This window comes from Ictalurus punctatus, chromosome 16 (genome assembly GCF_001660625.3).
Source record: "Ictalurus punctatus breed USDA103 chromosome 16, Coco_2.0, whole genome shotgun sequence".
NCBI classification, from domain to species: domain Eukaryota; kingdom Metazoa; phylum Chordata; class Actinopteri; order Siluriformes; family Ictaluridae; genus Ictalurus; species Ictalurus punctatus.
Window position 1 is genome coordinate 15,663,633 of NC_030431.2, and position 20,619 is coordinate 15,684,251.

At 39.5% G+C, this 20,619-nt stretch overlaps 1 protein-coding gene across 5 annotated transcripts in view; it reads right to left on the reverse strand.

Annotated features, from left to right (window-relative positions):
* cadm2a (cell adhesion molecule 2a) overlaps window positions 1–20,619 on the reverse strand; it is a 435,685-nt gene that overhangs the window by 45,826 nt on the left and 369,240 nt on the right. For all 5 annotated transcript variants that reach the window (XM_017489959.3, XM_017489960.3, XM_017489957.3 and 2 more), the window contains 2 exons: window positions 2,559–2,711; window positions 283–420 (listed from right to left, as the gene is read on the reverse strand). In XM_017489959.3, the coding sequence (XP_017345448.2) occupies window positions 283–420; window positions 2,559–2,711 (291 nt within the window). The remainder of the gene's footprint in view (window positions 1–282; window positions 421–2,558; window positions 2,712–20,619) is intronic.

The window sequence follows — 20,619 nt, forward strand, 5'->3', positions numbered from 1 at the left end:
AATAGCAAACTTTGTCTATTGAGTATAATCCACTTGGTGGATTGTAAGCGACCTTGCCAATTAATTTGCTTCTAAACACAAATTATACAAGCATGAGACCAGTCTAAACGTTTAGAGTGCTTTTACAGTACCATAATTTACTGCTATTTAAAATATAGAGCCATGAGAGATAAATGTAACAAAACATTGTTTTGACTGCATGCAAAGATCCATTTAATACATGATTTAATACCTTGATTGATCATGATTGAACATAAATTGGACTCATCCATGCTTCTCTACCTTTAATCTCCTTCTCGTTCCTGAACCACCTGATGTCTGCGGCTGGCTTGCTGCCGGAAGTAACACATGTCAGGGTGATCTGGTCTCCTTCCATTGCTGGCTTAGTAAAACCATTGATCTCCGGTTTCTCTGGTACTCCTGCATAAAAGAACAACCAGAGAAGCACACATGCACTCAGAGAAAGCACTAAGCTGAAACTAGCCAAAAAGTGAAAAAATGGAATGATGCACCCCCCAAAAATGGATAACAGGACCACAAAGTCTCTATTCAATGTGGTCTGTGAAAAAGCTGCCTGAAGGCTATGACATTTGGGGAAAAAGCCCCCAGACCAAGTGTATTAAAGGAGCTATTTCTAAATCTGCTGCAGTGGAACATGAACACATTTGAAATATTTTATCAGTGTTCTACAATCACATGCTTAAATCCTCCAGTTTTGCCTGGGGCATTGTCCTCCACTGAGGTTAATTTGAATTTGGACCTTTTATTCATAGTTGGTATTTGATCATATTGTAATAGCATTTCAGAGTAAAACTTTATCTTTGATAAAATGGAGGTTGTGACATTGATGAATTTCATTAAACTTATCATTCTTTTACTTCAACTACAAATACGTTTGTGTAAGTAAGAAAAAGTGTTCTCTATTTTACAATTTACAGAGAGCTTTTGATATCAAATTTTGCATTGGATCAACAATGTTGCTTACAAAATGCACAGACTATACATTGTGATATTCTCTTAAGCCATTTTTCTATTTCTGAACATTTTAAGGACCGTGTTAATGCGCAAACATGAACTACATAAAGCATGTAAGAGGTCTTGATTTTTATTGGGATAATTCAAGACAGAAAAATAAATAGGAAACATCACTCAGGAAAAATAGGGGACAAAAGATGCTGGGATCTTTTTGACTGAATTTTTTTGTAATGTGAATTATGCCTCAAAGGGCAAGACTGATTATGCATTTATATTAAAAGTACAAAGCATGCATGATTGTGCACCATGCATTAAAAATCAACATACACTGCAAGCTCAGAAGCTGTATCGCTGATCTTCCTTATGGCTCCTTTTGTTAGTTTAGAAGGTTTACAGGTTAGTGAGTGCTTTATTAAGCAGAGCTGGTCTGGAAATTTTGGTATTTTGATCACTCAAACTATAACATATATCCTTGATCTTAAGAGTCTTCGTATTACTATTATATATATATATATATATATATATATATATATATATATATATATATACACATATACATATACGTATATATATATATATATATATATATATATATATATATATATATATATATATATATATATATATATATATATACACTATCATGATTTGTAGTGAACTGTGAGAAACCAATGAAACAAGAGATCATTTCATATATTTAAGTGAAGTGGTGAAATGATCATTGGCAATTAATATTCAAATGTCTTGTTTTATAATGTCACTTGCCTTAATCACTGTTTTAAAAGCTGTTTTAGAATGTGCCTTATGAATTGAAATAGCTTATAATTATAAATGTATAAATTACATATATTTCTTACATCATTAAACATGGACACTGAATTAATTATACCCTGATTCACAATGAACAAGCTTTAATGTTGTGTGGGCTTCTTCACACTCTCCCTCTATCTCACACACACACATGCACACACTAACATTAACTCAGATAATGATTTTAATGACATACAGTGCATAATTAAAATTATACTAAGTGATTGGGCACCTAATTAGGAATGAAGCAATATTTGTGGCCTGGCTGTATTGACATTACCCAGAATGCCAAACAGGAACAGTGCAATGGCATTTGTTTGACTTTCGACTAACAAAGTAAAGGGGAAAAAATCCTAATAGAAAAGACTAATTAAACTGTCTTCTGGCCAGTCTTCTGTGATCGCCTGTGACGGCTCAAATTTGCCTCATTAAACTCAGATCTTCAACAACGTTAGATCTGTTACATCCCCACCACTTTATGAGGTTGAAATCTAATTATCTATCAACTCAAAGAGACTAATTTTGCAGGATTCTGGTGTGGTGATATTGGTTTCCTGTCAAGCTTTTCAGTGATTCCTGAACTCATTAAAAGGGACCAAAATTTCTGCAACAATAAAGCAATATTGCTTTGCCCTAAGGTGTGAAAAATGAAAATTCTTGGTTGGATATAAAAATAGTAAAAAGATTCAACATTAGCTTCAATATTAAGTGCTGGCTTCACTTTAGGGACAAGCAGAATGTTAGCATTTGTGTGAAGTGCCTGTAGTTCTTACCCAGTACAGTCAGATAGGCCTTGGCTGTTTTGACAGGCATGGTGAAGAGGGAACAAGTATATAGCCCTTCATCTCCGAGTGTAACCTCACGGATGCTGATGGTGAGCTCCTGCCACGAGGCTCGGATCAGATCAATCCGGTTGTCTCGCAGAGCTGTGGGCGAGACACAACCACATAGGCCTGGGTGAGGGATCTGCTTACACAACACAACAGCTAACACTGCCACAAAGATTAAAAAAACTAGTGATAAATAAATAAATAAATAAATAACTGGTTAGCTATACATAATACAATACATACAGTCACTTGAAAATTTAACAGGAACACCTATACACCTGCTAATTCATGCAATCAAACATCAGAATGGGGAACAAATGTGACCTCAGTGACTTTGACCGTGGTATAGTTGTTGATTCCAGACAGACTGGTTTGAGTATTTCAGTATCTCCTGGGAGTTTCACGCATAATAGTCTCTACAGTTAACACAGAATGGTGAGGAAAGCAATAATACATCCAGTGATCAGCAGTTCTGGGGAGAAGAGAATGCCAAGACTGGTTGAGCTGACAGGAAGGCTAAGGTAACTCAAAAAATAACCACTCTTTACAACTGTGGTGAGCAGAAAGGCACCACAAAATACGGAACAGCAGAAGACCACACTGGGCTCCAATCCTGTCAGCCAAGAATAGAAATCTGAGATTACAGAGGGCACAAGCTCACCAAAATTAGTCAGTTAAAAATTGGAAAAATGTCACGTGGGCTTTTTCCAATATTAAATTGTCCATTTAAGTAAACCATAGCCTTCCTATCTTGAACTGTATCTGCATGATTTATGGACTGAGCGTTTGCCATGATTGATTAGATATTTGCATGAATGAGCAGATGTTCTGGTGTTCCTAATAATGTGGCCGGTAAATTTCATATCGAAATTTACTTTATTGTCTTGTATTATATTCTATTCTGTCCAACTGTAACATCCATTCAGAACATGGAAACCAGAGTGTAAAGGAAAAAAATTAATAGTCATGTCATACACTTTTTAAAACAATTATTTAACAATGCTTTTATGTAGAAAGGGAACTGCAAACTCTGAAAGTGCATACAATGTGAACAAAAAAATCAATGTTGCTCCATACTGGTGAAATCATTTTAATCAGAGAGAAAATGAAATATAGATCACCCTGTGTTTAAATTCAACCATCATTTCAATCAATAAAATGACAGAGATTTACAATATAGAGCAATGAAGGTGTCTCCTCTTTCTGTACCTACTTATTTAAAAAGTACTGACAGTTCAATATTCTGCTCCTTTAATATTCTTCACCTAAACTGGTCTTTCTGTTTTTCTGGCTTTTATGTGTCTGTCTTCTATCAATCTACTCTGAAACAAAGTTGAACTTTATTTTGACTTATGGCAAGGTTTGACAATGTCATAGTTCTGACAGCTTTCAGTTGCTACCATCAATATCTCTTACTATAAGGTAAAAGGTTAATGCTGGAGAACAGGTAATGACAGGACTGTCTTTCATCTACTTGTCTGTAATATAACAACCAAGCCAGGAGAGTAACAGAAATGTACTGTGAGTGATATTGACCTTGTGGCAATATAATTTAATCAGCAGATCCAAGGTCACTCATCACCACCTTCTGCTCTACATCAAACTCTCTAAGACATTTCAGGCCTCATTAACACCCAGCAACAGCCTGGATATTATCGCCTTCATGGATTTTTTTCTCTCTTCTGCTTAAAGCAGTAAAGAATTAACCCTTCACTATTGACCAGAACTTTCTCTACTGAACTCTGGCTTACCCATTTGTCTAGTAATAATTTGCCACCAGATTACAAAATTGCATAATGTTTCATGAGAAGACATGAATAAAATACATTTTGGCTGCATTTGACAAGTTTGATATAGTAAGAAACCGGTTCACAACATAAGAAGAATGTTGAGATCAATTTCAAATGTAGAGCACACATATCTATATAAATACTTTCCTATGATTGAAGTGGTAATTTGCAAAACATTATAGACTCATTATTTTGTGATTTGGAAATCAGGTTTTGTGTTTTTGGTATGATCTGTTCATTATCTGTTCATCATTATATATATAGACTGTCTTATTCAATAAAAAACATTTTCCACTGCCATTTCTTCATTGACTCAATAGAGATGTTTACATTTTGGCACATAATACAGGTATAAGCACTACATATATTACCTACTAAAATATGTTCCATCCATCCATCCATCCATCCATCCATCCATCCATCCATCCATCCCAGACAAATGCCAATCAGTGAACAACACATGTCTTTGGACTGGGGAGAGCACACAGGCTCTGCACACACAGGGATGGAGCCTCCAACCCTTGGGTCTCAGCCCCTAACTCGACAGGATGTCTGCCCCGACATTCCAGTTTTCCAGAATTTACATTGCACTCACTGACCAAAACTTTCCCTCTGCCCAGAGAAGAATTAGTTGTACCTGCCTGAACAGGGGGTGCGAACATTACCCTCCCTAGTGGTCGATATATGAGACCATCGCTGTGTTGTCTGTCACAACTAACACATGCTGATCTCTTAATTGAGGAAGAAAGAACTTCAGTGATAGAAATACGGCCTGCATCTCTAGGCGATTTATGGGCCGCTCCCAAGACCACAAGCTGGACAGCTGACCGCAAGACCGCACCCCAGCCCGTGAGGGAGGCATCTGTCATTAACGTCTTGCGATAAGGAGACGCCCCTAGAGTGTGACCCGAGGCTAGAAACTGCGGACACCTCCAAATTCTCAGAACACGTAGGCATCGCTACGTGACACTGATTACTCTCAGAGGTGTTGTCCTCAGACGAAATCCCCGACTTTTCAGCCATCACTGAAACAGTCTCATGTGCAATAGGCCCAATGGTATGACATCAGCTGCTGCTGGCATAAGGCCCAACAGTCTCCCGTAGAAACTGGAGGGGATGCCGAGACCCAGCTTTGTCTTGCTCAATGTTGATAGGATTGACCCTACGTGTGTTGGGGATAGAAACACTGTCATCTTAGTAGAATCCCATATAACCCCTACAAAAGGTGTCCTCTGCACTGGAGGAAGCATACTTTTCTTGAGGTACAACTTGTGCCCCAAGCTCTTCATATGGGCGAGAACAACATCTTGATGTTGAAGCGCCAGTTCCCTGGATCGTGCTAGAATTAACCAGACGTCCAAGTAGTTTAGTACACGGATGCCCTGGAGTTGCAAGGGAGCTAGAGCAGCATCCATGCACTTTGTGAAGGTGCAAGGGGATAAAGCTAGCCCGAAGGGAAGAACCCGATGTTGGTATGCGTTGCCTCCAATCGCGAACCTCAGGAACTTCCTGTGACTGGGCAATATTCATATGTGGAAATATGCGTCTTTTAGATCCATCGTCACAAAACAGTCCTCAAACTGAATCTGTTCCATAAAAAGTTTGAACGTCAGCATCTTGAACCTGTATGTCCGAAGAGTACAGTTCAGATGATGCAGACCTAAAATTGGCGGCAAACTCCCATCTTTTTTGTGGACCAGGAAATTATGGCTGTAAAAACCTACCTCCTTTAGGGAACGGGGTACATGTTCTATGGCCCCTTTGTTCAACAGGGATCTTACTTCCTGCACTAACATTGGACTCTGCTCTGTGTTGACTACTGTGGTGAGCACACCTCTGAACTGGGGTGGGGGGGGGTCGAGCTCTGAACTGGACTCAGTAACCCTTTTCTATGGAAGACAGAACCCATGGAGACACATTTGGCAGTAGTTTCCACGCTGCCAGACGGTCTTTTAGTGATGTTAACTTTTCCACATTCTGTTGGAGGGAAAGCATCAGATTTTCAGTGCCCTGTGACAGCTCGCTGACTAGAGAAGACTGAAAACTTGGGACAGTCTTGGCTAGGGGAGGCCCTACAGTAGCACTGGGGGCTATCTGCCCTGACAACCTCACGTCCCCTGATACGTCCCTCCGTGGCCCATCAGGACCGCTCATTCCTTGCCTCCTTGGCCTTTATGATAATTCTCAGATCAGGCCTATTAGCAGGCTGCGACTGTGGCCGCCCGGTCCCCCTGGCTCTCCACAGGGGGAGACGGGCTGCCACACTTGTGTGCCTCCCTCACACTAGCACTGGCCCAGGCTCCACTCATGGATGCCAGGGCGAACTCGACACGACAGGGAAGGAACTGGCTGAACGCCGCCGTTTGCTGTTTTGCTTAACAAAACCTGTCAGCGATGGCATTAAGTGCACCACCAGACAGGCTGAAGGTTTAACAGGGGCGCTGCCGCGTAGGCTTTGCCAATCAATGACGAGGTGGCCTTACCTAGCAGGCCCCCCTAAATTACTTGCCGTCGATGGAGAGCGGTGGCTCGCAAGCGCCTCCTCCACCTTTGGCATAGCTAAATAGCCAAGCAGTTCACTCCCACGATGACTCCTCTTCCAGATCCATACGAGATCCCCAGGACCTGAGCAGGCTGGCTGCCTCAGCAGCGGCTGGCCCAGATCCGCGAGGCTCTGAAACCCACCTCCCTTCGGCCGAGAAGAGAGCAAGTCATGAGCGGAGCTGCCTAATTGTAAGGCGTTCACAATGCTCACAGTCAGACCCCTTGAGGGCTGCTGTGGCATGCTCCACCTTTAAAAACTTCACAGAGAAAGTGTGTCCATCCGTCCCCGTGATGAAATGGGAGCAAGGCGCAACACACTTTCTGAATTCTCTCTTGCTCACTCTTTTTTTTTTTATAGAAAAGTGAAGAGATTTTTCTTTCTTTTTTTTTGAAAAGATAGAGAGGAAATGAAGTGTCTTATTGCGAGCGTTACACAAACGACCGACATGCAGTCACGCGACACGCTTAATTGCCACGTCACCTGATCACAGCAGGCCTATAAATAGGCATGATGTTACACAAGCTTTTAATGCCAGTTATGCATGAGGGCGCTTCCCACAGCGTCGCACAAACGCAACGTCTCGTTCTCTTTGAAAGGCAACTAACTTTCACCCATTTTTCATGCTTTTTCTTTGAAGATTGAACAAGATGTAAAAAATCACTGAGAGTTTTAAAATTGGACAGGACGAGACACTCCATGGAATACCGATCTGGCATTAGGCCCGGATTGAGAATGAACACAGATCTGTTTTTCCCTCAAAAATACTCACTACGATATTTTCTATTTACTAATACATTCAAAATAAGTGACATTCAGACAAGAGATCTTTTCTATTTACTTATGCAGGGATGTTTAAAAATCATTTGGCCTGCAAAGTAAGTCCATTTCATTCTCTAAGAGTACGTCCCTTGTTATGATCTGCACGTACATCATGGCTGATTGCGTGTTTATATTCATGTGGCTGGTGTGCTTGCTCTGAGACTCGAGTACTCTGACAGAATCATTTATTCCGTATCAGTGTCATGTTCACCCATGGGAAACAGTTCCTTAATCCAATGATGTTGGCTGCACTGATCTTGCAATATGCATGAAGCACATCAAAACAGACTCGTGCATGTACATACACACGCGCAGTCACCCACAAAAGGCTTAATAAAGACTTAATAAAAGCTCTGAATATCAGGGATGAAAAACACAGATCCCTTTTGATTAGGAAGACATTAAATCTTAAGCTACCAGAAAGTGGCGTTAAATCACTCTCCTGTGGATCTCGGCCTTTGATGAAGTTTCCTGTGGACTTTGTAAAGTGCCCGTCTGGTTGCACCGATAATTAATGGAGCTCCTCTAATTGCCTGTGAAGGTGATTAGATCACAAGCACAAGAACTGAATAACTGGAAGAAGACTTCACATGCTCATGATTACTAATACAATCATACTGTCCTTAAGCTTAAACAGTTGCCCCCCCCAGCCATAATGCTTCATCAAATCCAGAGTCCACTTAGTTAAAGAAATCAGATGTTTCAACTAAGCTTGGATTGAAAAAAACAACAGAAGGCTGTTGATTCTCAAAGCTCAATCTGGAGAGTACTGATGACCAGACTGAGCCATCACATGGAAAGATTAGAGCACCAGTGGGCTCTCAAGATTCAGGGGTGAAATATATTATATACAATGTGCTGCCCGATAATACAGTATATTCTCTTCTGTATTCCCACAGCAGGAGTATGGGAAGGTTTTGTCTTTGCTGATGGTAATGATAGGGAAATGGGGTGAAATCTGACAATCCATAATCATAAAAGTCACACCCATTTTTTTCTCCTCATTAACAAATGGTGTTCATTATGGAAAATTTCTTCCTTAAAATCCATTCACCAGTGAACAGCCACAGTTATAATTTATGCATAAATAGCACTAAGATTGATAATGTAATACAGTCTTGATAATGGCCCATGAAAAATTTGCTGTGCTTGGACCTAACAAGCACTTTTCTTGACACTTTTATGAATTGGGGATACACTGATAGCTCAGGCACGACCAATATGTATGTAGTGGCTAGCTGGATGATTCAGCCGCAGCAGGACACGCACTATTCATTAGCTCTCCAGCACATGATGGAAGAAACAGAACTAGCCAGTATAGGTAGAGATAACCCAGGGTCATAGAGGAAACACTGGCTTGAGGTTAAGACAAATGCTTAGCATTCTAATCCAAAATGTGCTAGGGTTTCAAATAAGCAGATATGAGCTGGAGCAGGTTTTATTTAAAAGACAAAACCTTTCCATATTCTACATCCACTGTCCACTAAACTTACCATAACATGATACAAAACATTGTAACTATTAAAAGTGTTTCTAAAACTTTCACCCCTGCCCTGTGGAGGTTGTTGGTGATGTCACTAACTGTTGTTTTTAGATTTTTCTTCACAGCTCTCACAATGTTTCTGTCATCAACTTCTGTTGTTTTCTTTGGCCAACCTGTTCCATGTCTGGTTGTTAGTACACCAGTGTTTTTTTTTTTTCCTTTTTCAGTACATTCTAAATTGTTGTATTGGTTATGCCCAATGCTTGTGCAATGGCTCTAATAGATTTTATTTTCTGACTGTAGCTTCAAAATGTCTTGCTTCTCTCCCATAGACAGCTCTCTGGTATTCATGTTGGTTTATCCTTTTTAACAACAAATGCAGTCTTTACATGTGAAACTGAAGGCTAAAACCAAGAGTAGACATTCAGAGCTAATAATTCTTTAAACATTGAATTTAATAAGGCACACCTGGGCAGCAAGAAACATCTATCAGTAATGTTTTCCAATATTTTTGATAATTTGAACAAATGGGTGGGTTCAAAGAAAAGGTGCCATGTTTTGAGTTGTTTAACACATCTAGATGTCAATATGAGCAAATAAAAGTTGAAATTGGGATCTATCATCTCATCTTCATCTTTTGATCTCAAACTCAAATGTCTTCAATGCATAGCGAAAACAGTAGAATTGGCCTTGCTGTTCCAATAGTTTCAGAGGGGGCTGTATCTTAGTAAAATGTTCAATTTAAATTTTTTCCCCAAAATTTTCAATTTCAAAGTTTTTTTCCTTGTCAGTTTTTTTTCCCTATCAGGCTTCTGTTTGTATTTTGCTGGTTTCTCCGCAGCTTATGCAGAGCTAGTCTGCCCATTTTCTCTAAAATTCAATCATGAAAGATATGGAATTTGAATGAAATAGGTGGGGTTGGTTGGGTTGGAGGGAAAGGCCTGTTAATGTTTTCAATTGCAATACATTTGTCGATGGCAACTGAGGACTGTTAAAATGACAAACTGCTCCCTTAAAGGTTAGATAACTGCAAATGAAAATGCACAAATACACACCAAGATTTTATAAGACTGCAATTTATAAGACTGCATGATTAAATGCAACTGAACCTTGGCAGATAAATTCAATTTATTTTAGTATTATATATTATGGAACAAAAATATAAATATAATAGTTATGAGCAGTCCAACGCACCACTGATGTTCCACAAATCCCAATCCTGAGACTCCACAATAAATGCCCCAAGCTGGCCTTATATTTTATGGGATTCTTCATTAAGCCTTCATGTCAAAGTAACCAACACTAACTGACATCTCAGCATCTACAGGGAAAAGCATTTGAGCTTCTCATTTTACAAGGCTGCCAGTCAAAACAGCAAAATATTACCCCCTGCACCTCAACAATACACCTCCCAACCATTGTGTTGGCGAGCAGCATTCTCCTGTCTGAAGACAAACTATTTTTTTAGCCCAGCAGACAGCTATATGAATAAAGAAGCAGGGAGGGAGACTGGGGAACACTGTATGAAATGGCGTTTGTGCATCGGCTGTCTCTGTCTGACATGTTTCTCGGTGGGCCATGCTTGTGTGCGAGCAGGATTTGCTGCTTCTGCATTACAGAAACAGGATTTATTTAGCGCTGTGCTCGCTGCATGACCTTGCCGCCTCAATCTGTGCCAGCACACCTCTGTAAAAATGACCCTCTGATGGTTTAAATTCGATCAATCACCCTCAGGGCTACAGTAATGGAAGCTATTATTGTTGCTGTAAATTACTTTAGCATTGCTGAATTAGCACAGATCATCATTTAACCGCGATTTGTATTCCGAGTGCGGTGAGTTGTTCTGCTCCACACATCACTGAAGTGTCCCTCATCGCCGGATGGGTCTCCCCAGACAAATATGTCTGCCAAGTGATTGAACGGTAACGCTGTTAAACACACTGTCCACCAGGTCCCATGTGTCTCACACATCGAGTGATGTGGCCCAAATTTAAAAGAAGAATCACCCACACACTCACACATAGATATATGCACACACACACACACACACACACACACACACACACACACACACACACACACACATACACATTGAGCCATTGAGCCAGGAGAGATGGCAGGTGTTGTGGCTGATACCTCACTGGACTGAGTGGAGCTGGTAGAGGAATTTCTTGCACCATTGGCTGAGGTGATGGTCTGTCACCAGTGGGACTTGTGTGTCATTCAAAGTGCTGGCTTTGTTTCCAGCTTTCAAGCAGGGATTTAGAGCACAAACAACAACAAATAAAAAATACTGCCTGGATCATTCTGGCTAGTGGGTACAAACTTGACAGAAAATTGGCCCATTAAAATCTCACAATGGCCAAGATATTCTGCCTTTCTGTCCCTGTGTCCAGTGTTGAGTCCTGCGGAACCCACTCCAGCCTGTAAAAGACACTAATATGTTTCCTTACATAAGCAGTTTGGTTTTAAAACTACTGATTTCAGATTACAGTGCCTGAAGCTGCACAGGCGAAGTTCTTTTCTGGGTATAAGGTCAAGCAGAGCTCAGAAACAGAGTGTGTGTGGGTGTGTATGCATATATGAGATAGGCTTCAGCCAACTGACAATGTTATCAGGAATCTAAGCTATTGCTTCTGTGATTAAATTGGACAATTTAAATGCCATAAAATGTGTTTTCACACAACAGATGACAAATCTCTCTACACTCCACTTGTCTTACTCTGATTCCCCATATGAAAGGTCAGAATGTCAGCAGATTTTTATACACCAGGAGAAAAATCTCCTGCATCTCTCACATTTTTTTTTCTTCACATGGTCACATCATTTTATTTACATGATGCTACCATATTTACAGTATACTGACTATGCTTTTAGTCCAAACCAAATTGAGTAAATCTTGTCCCTTTTGCTAATCAGCATTTCCAAGAGGACTTGAGAAAACTGTGGTACGTCACAACATTACAAGTGTTTGACGATGTGACACATCAACATCTATGCCCCCATACGTGGTATCCCCCAGGGACCTCTTTTTGGCCTTTAGTGTTTTCTTTAGTGATCTGTTTGCTTCCAAATAGCAACCTAAAATGTCTCAGTTTCCACTGTTATGCCCATGACACAATTTACATTACTACATGACCTTCTACAGTCATGCCAGGCCAGCCCCACATTATGAACACGCAGTGACATAAAGGACTGGATGTACTCCAAATGTTTTAAATCTACAATGCTCCGAGGTGATATGGTTGGCTATAAATTAATATTCTGAGGCCATTAGTTATGCTTCTCATGGCCATGAGTTAAGTATCCTGTGTGAGAAACTGAACTTGTGGCCTTAAAATATTCATTTGTGGCCATGTGACGATTAACTTATGGCCTCAACATTTTAACTTGAGTTAGCTTTTTCCAGGAAATGGTAACCTCTCATGGCAAACACTATGTTTTAAAATGAGTGAAACAGAATAATCAGTTGAATGAAAAACCTACTAATTGAGATGACTGATTATATTACACCTTACTTCCATCTTGGAATGATGCATGAGTCATTGTTACATTGGATATACCATTACCTTGAATTTCCTTTAAGGGAATTTTATTTCATGCATTCTTAACTTCTCACCTCAATTCCCTTTCATTCATTTCATTCATTTTCTTCTTCTGACCTTTAAAGCACTTCATAACCATGCTCCCCAGTATTTGACTGAAGTACTCCATTTGTATACACTCTGTAGTATGCTCAGATCCATCAGCCATACTTGCCATCCCTAAGTTTTGACTTTCTGTTGTGCCAATGAATCTCTGGAATTCTCTCCTATGGAACTTGCCCTGTGCTTCAGGGGTTTCATCCCACAATCCAAAGACATGCATTGTTGGATGATTGGCATTCCTAAATTGTCCATAGTGAGTGAATGTGTATGAGAATGTGTGTGTGCTCTGCGACTGTTTGGCACCCCATCCAGGATGTCCCCTGCCTTGGGCCCCGAGTTCCCTGGGATAGGCTCCAGGCACAGGCACCCCTGTGACTCTGCGAATGATAAGCAACACAGAAAATGGATGGATGGATGTTTGTAAAATTACCTAGGGCTATATACAGTATGTGGTGGCCTGGGAAAACCCTTCACCACCACCACTCCTGCCTACAGCTACATTTATAACGTTATCTTCAACCCCAGGCAAAATTTATGGAATCACCACACTTAGAGGATGCTCACCCAGCTTTTTTTATTTTTTTTTACTTCTGGGCAAATAGACAAATAACAGATATGACACAAAACAATTATTGTTTAATAGGATGTTAATAGCTGAACATTCTGGCTTCGTAAAACTTACTAAAAACAAATTAAGTTAATTTATTTGAATTAATGGCATTTTTTAAAAATCAGATCAAGTAGAGAAAAAAAAATTATGGAATCACTCAATGTTGAGGAAAACATTATGGAATCATCATCATCGACAACAAAAAAAATCACAATTAGTACTTTGTTGTTCCTCCTTGGGCTTTTTTTTTTGAGGCATGGACTTGAAAAACAATATTCTCCATCAAGATGCTTCCAACTTTCCCGAATAGCTTTGCAGGATTGAGCCTTGTCATAGGCCAATTTTAATAAATGTTAATTAGCTTGTGATCTGGACTGTTTTCTGGCGATGTCATTGAGTTTATATGCCTTTCCTGATGAAAAGCTTTAACACTTTTTGCTCTGTGGCAAGATGCATTGTCATCCTGAAAAATTACTTAATCACCACCAAACCTATTTTCTATTGATGGAATGAGATAAGTGTCCAAAATTTCAGCAGTGTACCCCTGTGCATTGACTGTTGTGGTCTCCCTGGTCCTTTACCTGACATAAATCACCATATCATAAATGAGTGGGGAAATTTGATTGTTTTCATCATGCAGTCATCATATGTTTCATTAGAACGGCACCAGACAAAAGTTCCAGGATCATCTCCTTGGCCAATGCAGATTTGTGATTCATCACTAAATATCACTTTCATCCGATCAGGCACACTCCATGATTGCGTCTCTTTAGCCCACTGTAACCTTTTTTCCTTTTATAACCATCCCATTTTGTTTATACTTGCACCAAATTTTAGACACGACTGACTGTGAATAACCAACATCTTTTGCCACACTCTGTGTCAGATTTCCTTCTTGAAGAAGTTTTATAATCCTTTCCTTGGTTTCAACTGACAACTCTCTTGTTGGGGCCATGTTTCCTTTCAATTAGCCAAGTCCACCAGCCAAGTCTAACTGCAGACTAATTTGCATTTTTAGACTTGTGCTGGTATTTGTTTTAGAAATGCAAATTACAAGGTGATTTCATAATTTTTTCCTCAACATTAAGTGATTCCATAATTTTTTCCTCTATTTGATTTGGAAAAAAATATGCCATTAATTAAAATCATTTCATTGAATTTGTTTGAGGTACGTTTTATGAAGCCAGAATGTTCAGCTATTAAACAAAATTGTTTGTCTCATATCTGTAGTTTGTTTATTTGTTACAAAGTAAAAAAGCTGGACTTACATCCTCCAAGTGTGATGATTCCATAATTGCCAAGGGTAGTACTTGCCAGTGGTAGTACTTATGGAAAACCTGTGACATTTTAAAGAATGATCAGTTTACAAAGGGAAACGAGTTCACTTCGATTTCATCCACACCAGTCTCAGTCTCATCACCTGAGGTAAATGTCAATGTCACAAATGTCACAAATATCCATCCATTTAGCTATCCAAGAACTTCAACAAACTGTGACATTCATTGTGCAAGAAAAGCACACTTACTGTAGCTAGTAAGATTTTAGACATTTTACTAGCTGCACTTACCACTTTATGTTAAACTGGCTCCTAAACCAGTGTGTTTTTGAAGCCAGACAACCAAAGGCAAGGGTAGAAAGTAACCTAAATAAAAACATTTCCATGTCTTTTTGCTCCACGAGCAGCTCTGCTGTGTTAGCTAGTGTAGTATGCTGGGACATGATTTTCCAGCTGTGCTTCATATCAAAGTAACACACATCCAAAAACTAGCACTGGCTATAAATATCTTCTCTGAATTTCTTTCTCTTACAAACATAACGTATCCACACACATTCCATGCCCCAGGTCCTTAGATAAAACCATTTTTTTTCCTCCCTGGGTGTTGAATATTCATGGGAAATATTAAATCAAAATCATTAAAACTTTATTCAATCGTGTTCTGCCTGCTTGAGAGGTTTCAAACACTAACACACAATATTATCAAAGCATTGGTAAAAAACAAAAAAAAAACAAACATGCCATTTTCCACTAGATTATTCATAACTGCCTCTATCTGCCAATATAGAAATATAGTGTGGCATAAAATGCACATCATGGTTACAAATGAAATGTCATAAAGCAAAGCAAATAAAAGAGAAACCATACAGTGTGGTGAGCAAACTTAAATTTATCTCATGAAAAGAAAAGCTAGATCACAGTGAAAAAGCACCTCCAATGAATCCCAGTGTGGCAAGGGCTTTGAGAAAAGTTCTCCCTAGTGCTCATCGTCAAGGCAAAAAAAGGAGGGGGAAAAAAAAGAAATGCAGGTGTGGAGGAAGTCAGCCATGAATTTCAACTTTTTCCCTTAATAATGCCCCAACTACTTTCCAGGAAATGTATTTGCCTTGGGGAGAGAAAGTGATATTTCTCAGCAGTGTGTTCTTCTCGAATGGAGCAGGCGTAGAGAGACATGGGAAGAGACGGTGGTAATGAGGAGCTGTCGGTACCTGGGCCTCCTCCTTCAACACAACCCGCTGACAGACATTTGAAAAGAAAAGTCTCCTTTCCATCACTCTATGCTAATCCTAAACTATTATTACTTTAAGCTCCAATGTGTTTGAAATGTTACACTGTCGAGATGATACACAGAAGTGTGTGAGCGTGAAGCTGAGTTTCTATTTATTTGAGCACAACTGTAAATAATATTTTTTTTAAAAGACAAGAAGAAAGTAAAGTTTCTGTCTCACTTTTTGCCCTTCATAGATTGATGGCAAGGGCTGAGACCTGCTATAAAATGGTGTCTTAATTTCCTGGATTTAGCCTCAGGCCTCCCTCCTTCCCCAGGCTGCATGGTTCTCTGCTTTATGGTTTCGGTGAAGCAGGCATGTCCTCAGGATGCTGTGAGATTTATGAGAGGCCTATGTTTTCGGGCATTTTAAATAAGTTCCCTTTTGAAACCAGTCACAAATTTAATATTATACACTATCTACTGTAATATCTGGAATGCCTGATGGGTAGCAGGAAAATTTGCTTTGCATTGTAAGAAAATCAGTCACCCCCACAAAAAAGTTAACTTTCCTTTTTCCAAAGGGTAAACAGTTACCAAATTTATATTTTCCAAACTTTCAAGAGCCATCTCCATCTCAAGTCAGGCACGGCAAATTTCAAATGCATCAAAGGCTTAACTAATAGATTTGAGAGCAGGATTCAGAGCGCAGCACTGAGCAGAACATCGAGATGGATACAGCTGAATAATAAATCTGCTGGCTGCTGGAGTTTCATATTCACAAGACTGCTCCGTGATTACATTCGGACACCGGTCTGACCTCTTCTAACGCCGTTCACCTTTGGACTGTGGAACAGCAAGAAATATCATTTAATATATTCCAATAAATCTGCTCTGTCTTATCAAGTACAGGAGCTTACTAAGGTGTCAGGGTGGGGTAACCCCTAGATTCAATCATACCTGTAATAAAATCTTATCACATTTCAGAGAATTTCAAGGAAACCACAAAATAACCATGAATAACAAAGCGTAAAGCAATTCTGTCGAAACACCAGTATCAGATTTATTATATAGAGATAGTTCTGGCAGAAGGTACTGTGAAGGGCGGCAGTAAGGTTATTTGATTTTCTTCATAATAAATATATAAATGTAGATGATTGTCAGCTTGCCACAGATTTCTATAATCAGTAACAGCCTTTGTGGACTAACGATACATGAGATAAGAGTGGTGCAGTGCAGAGTGGAACTGTGCTCAGGTAAACAGAACACTTTAGGCCACTCACACACACACTAGTGATGGAGAAATTACCTGCCACTCACAGTGCCTGAGCCCAACTGAGTATAGGAGGAATTGTTTTTTAATAAGCGCCACAATACCGAGAACAGCAAAAAAGACAGAGGAGTGAGGCAGGACAGGTAGCAAGAGAACAGTAGAGACAGATCCACTAACGGTGAATCACTGCCTGCGAGACGCATGTACTACTAACTTTAAATAATTCATGTATTGAAAATAAACATACACTACCGGTCTAATGTTTGGAGACACTTGACTGAAATGTTTCTCATGATCTTAAAAAGCTTTTGATCTGAAGGTGTATGATTAAATGTTTGAAATCAGTGTTGTAGACAAAAATTCAATTGTGCCAACATTTTCACTTCTTTCATTAGAAAACGAACATTTTATTTACAAAAAATTTTTTTTGTAAATGGATGACTTAAAGCGAAATATTCCATAAAAGCAGTCAATAGGTGTCCAGCATAAGTGGGAACTCCTCCTTTAATACTGTTTAAAAAGCATCTCAGTGTGATTCGTCAAAAAATTGATTGAGAAAATGCCACAAATACATTTCTGGAAATTCTAGGCAAAAAGGGGGTCTACTTTGAAGATGCTAAAATATTAAATTAGTGTACATCTAATACACACAATAACTATCAAACATGCGCTGATGCAAGGGCCAATATTTCACATAAATACAATACATTATTCATAAACTATTGAACTGTAGACCTTTTTTTTCTTCTGAAAACACACATGGAAAACTTTCCGAGCCATGATAATATATGATTCAACAAATCAACAACATATGCTTTTTTTTGTTGGGACATTTACCGGCATATTCTTGCGAACCAATCCAACTCCAGTTGCATAAATTGATTACTGATTAAAATGATTATGATTCATTCAAAATGAGTAACAGGTTGTTGACAACAATTTCATTCTTCGGTACCTTACATCCATCCCGTCAACATAAAAAATGCATGATTAATATATGTGGGAAGAGTGCCAAAAACCAGCAAAAGCAGCAACATCGACCCACAGCAGGTGTGTGCAGTGACTCACCACTGCGTAGGCACCAGGCATACATGATGATCTACATTTTACATATTAAATATGACAAGACCGAGAGAGAGACAAAGAGAGAGACAGAGAAAGGTCTTCTGGGTGATTACAGAAGGTGGCATAGATAAGGATTGAGGAGTTGAGGAGAGTCCTTTCAAGAGATAGAGAGAAAGGAGACAGACAGAAAAAGAGACAGAGAGACAGAGAAAAGGCTTGTTGATATGTAGTGTTTTAACTGGGTCAGTGTAATGGTCAGGAGAGGTCAGACAGAGAATCTAGGTTAGCTGCATGAGTAACTCGCTTCAGGCTCAAAAGGCCACAACTACCTGGTGGGTCACAATGCTACAGTCTCACTATAAGTCACTGTGAGAACTCACAGTACACCTCAGTCATATATTGGAAATATTTCTATAGTCAAAGTTATACAGTATACGTAGAGTTGAACCATTTTCCATCCATCCATTTTCTGTACTGCTTATCCTACACAGGGTTGCGGGGGAACCTGGAGCCCATCCCAGGGAACGCAGGGCACAGGGCGGGGGACATCATGGGCTGCCCATCGCAGGACAATTTGGAAATGCCAATCACATGTCTTTGGACTTGGGGAGGAAACCGGAGAAAACCCCTGAAGCATGAAAAAATGCAAACTCCGCGTATGCAGGGCAGAGGCGGGATTCAAACCCCCAACCCCCAATTTTACAGCCCTATGGCAAAACCAGTATGACTTTTCTGGAAGTTTTGACCCATGTTCATCTTGTTTAACTGAGTTCGAGCATATTTATTCCTCTTTTCTTGTTTTCCATAAAAAGCTTTCCTCATGCTACTTGGATCTGGTGCCTTCTTGTCTCCTTATGGAAGTGCTGGGTGTCGTTGAACCTTTTGTTTAAATAATAATAAATAGTAGCCGATCACAAGGCACTTTCCATCAATCCTGAAACATGCAGAGGTGAATCCACTTCAAAAAAAGGTCAGTTTAGATCCTTTTATTTTGGATAAGTATCTCAAAACCACCATTTTTATCCAACATATTGGAAAGGTTGTCTTCCATCAATTGTCTGCATTTCTAAGTGAAAATAAATTAATAGGTAAGTTTCAGTCTGGTTTTAGATCATCACATCACAGTACAGAGTCAGCTTTGCTGAAGGTGCTGAATGATCTTTTGTTAGCTGTGGATTCAGGTAACTGTGCAATTTTGGTCCTTCTGGACCTCAGTGTAGCTTTTGATACCATTGACCATGCTATCTTGCTTGAACGGTTGAGTAAATGTGTAGGAATTCAAGGTACTACATTGAATTGGTTTAATTCTTAACTCTTTGATAGAACATCCTCGGTGGAGGTCAGGTCATTTTTTTTCTCTATGGTACCATTAACTTGTGGTGTACCTCAGGGATCGATTTTGGGCCTGCTGTTGTTTTCTTTGAATTTGCTCCCTTTAGGTTTGATTTTTCAGAAGCACAACATTTCTTATAATTCTTATGCGGCTGATACCCAGGTTTACCTCCTTTTGAAACATGGGGAAAATTTTGACATGTCCAGTTGTTGAACTGTCTTGCGGAGGTAAGATGCTGGCAGGCAGCCAATTTTCTAACACTGAATGAATCTAAAACTGAACTTGTAGTTTTTGGAAAACCAGCTTCTATTACACAGATAAATAACCATCTGGGTCCTGTATCTGTGAATTATGATGCTCATGTAAAAAATTTATGAGTGATTTTTGATAATGACTTTAATTCAATAAACAAATCAATTCAATGGTGAAGAGTGGCTTATATTATCTCAGATCCATTGCGAAATTGAAAGAGTTTTTATCAGCAAAGGACATGTAGAAAGCTTTTTTCATGCTTTTATTTCCTCTAGGCTGGATTATTCTAACTCACTGTACCTTGGTGTGGCTCAGTCCTCTTTATCGTGCCTTCATTTGGTACAAAATGCTGCTGCCAGGCTTCTTACAGGAACTAGAAAGAGGGAACATATTTCGCCTGTTCTGGCTTCACTTCACTGGTTGCCGGTCAAACACCATGTTAAGTCTAATTGTATATGTATAAGGGGTTAAATGGCCAGGCTCCACAATACATAACAGATGTTCTTCTCCACCAGAAATGTTCTAGGCTCTTAAGATCTTCAAATAGGTTGAAGCTGACCGTGCCAAGGTCTCAACTGAAGTTAAAAGGTGATCGTGCCTTTTCTATTGCTGCTCCATGTCTGTGGAATGATTTGCCAGTACATAATCGGTTGTCTTCCCATGTTGACTGAGTTTTAAAACCTCACGGACAACACATCTTTTTT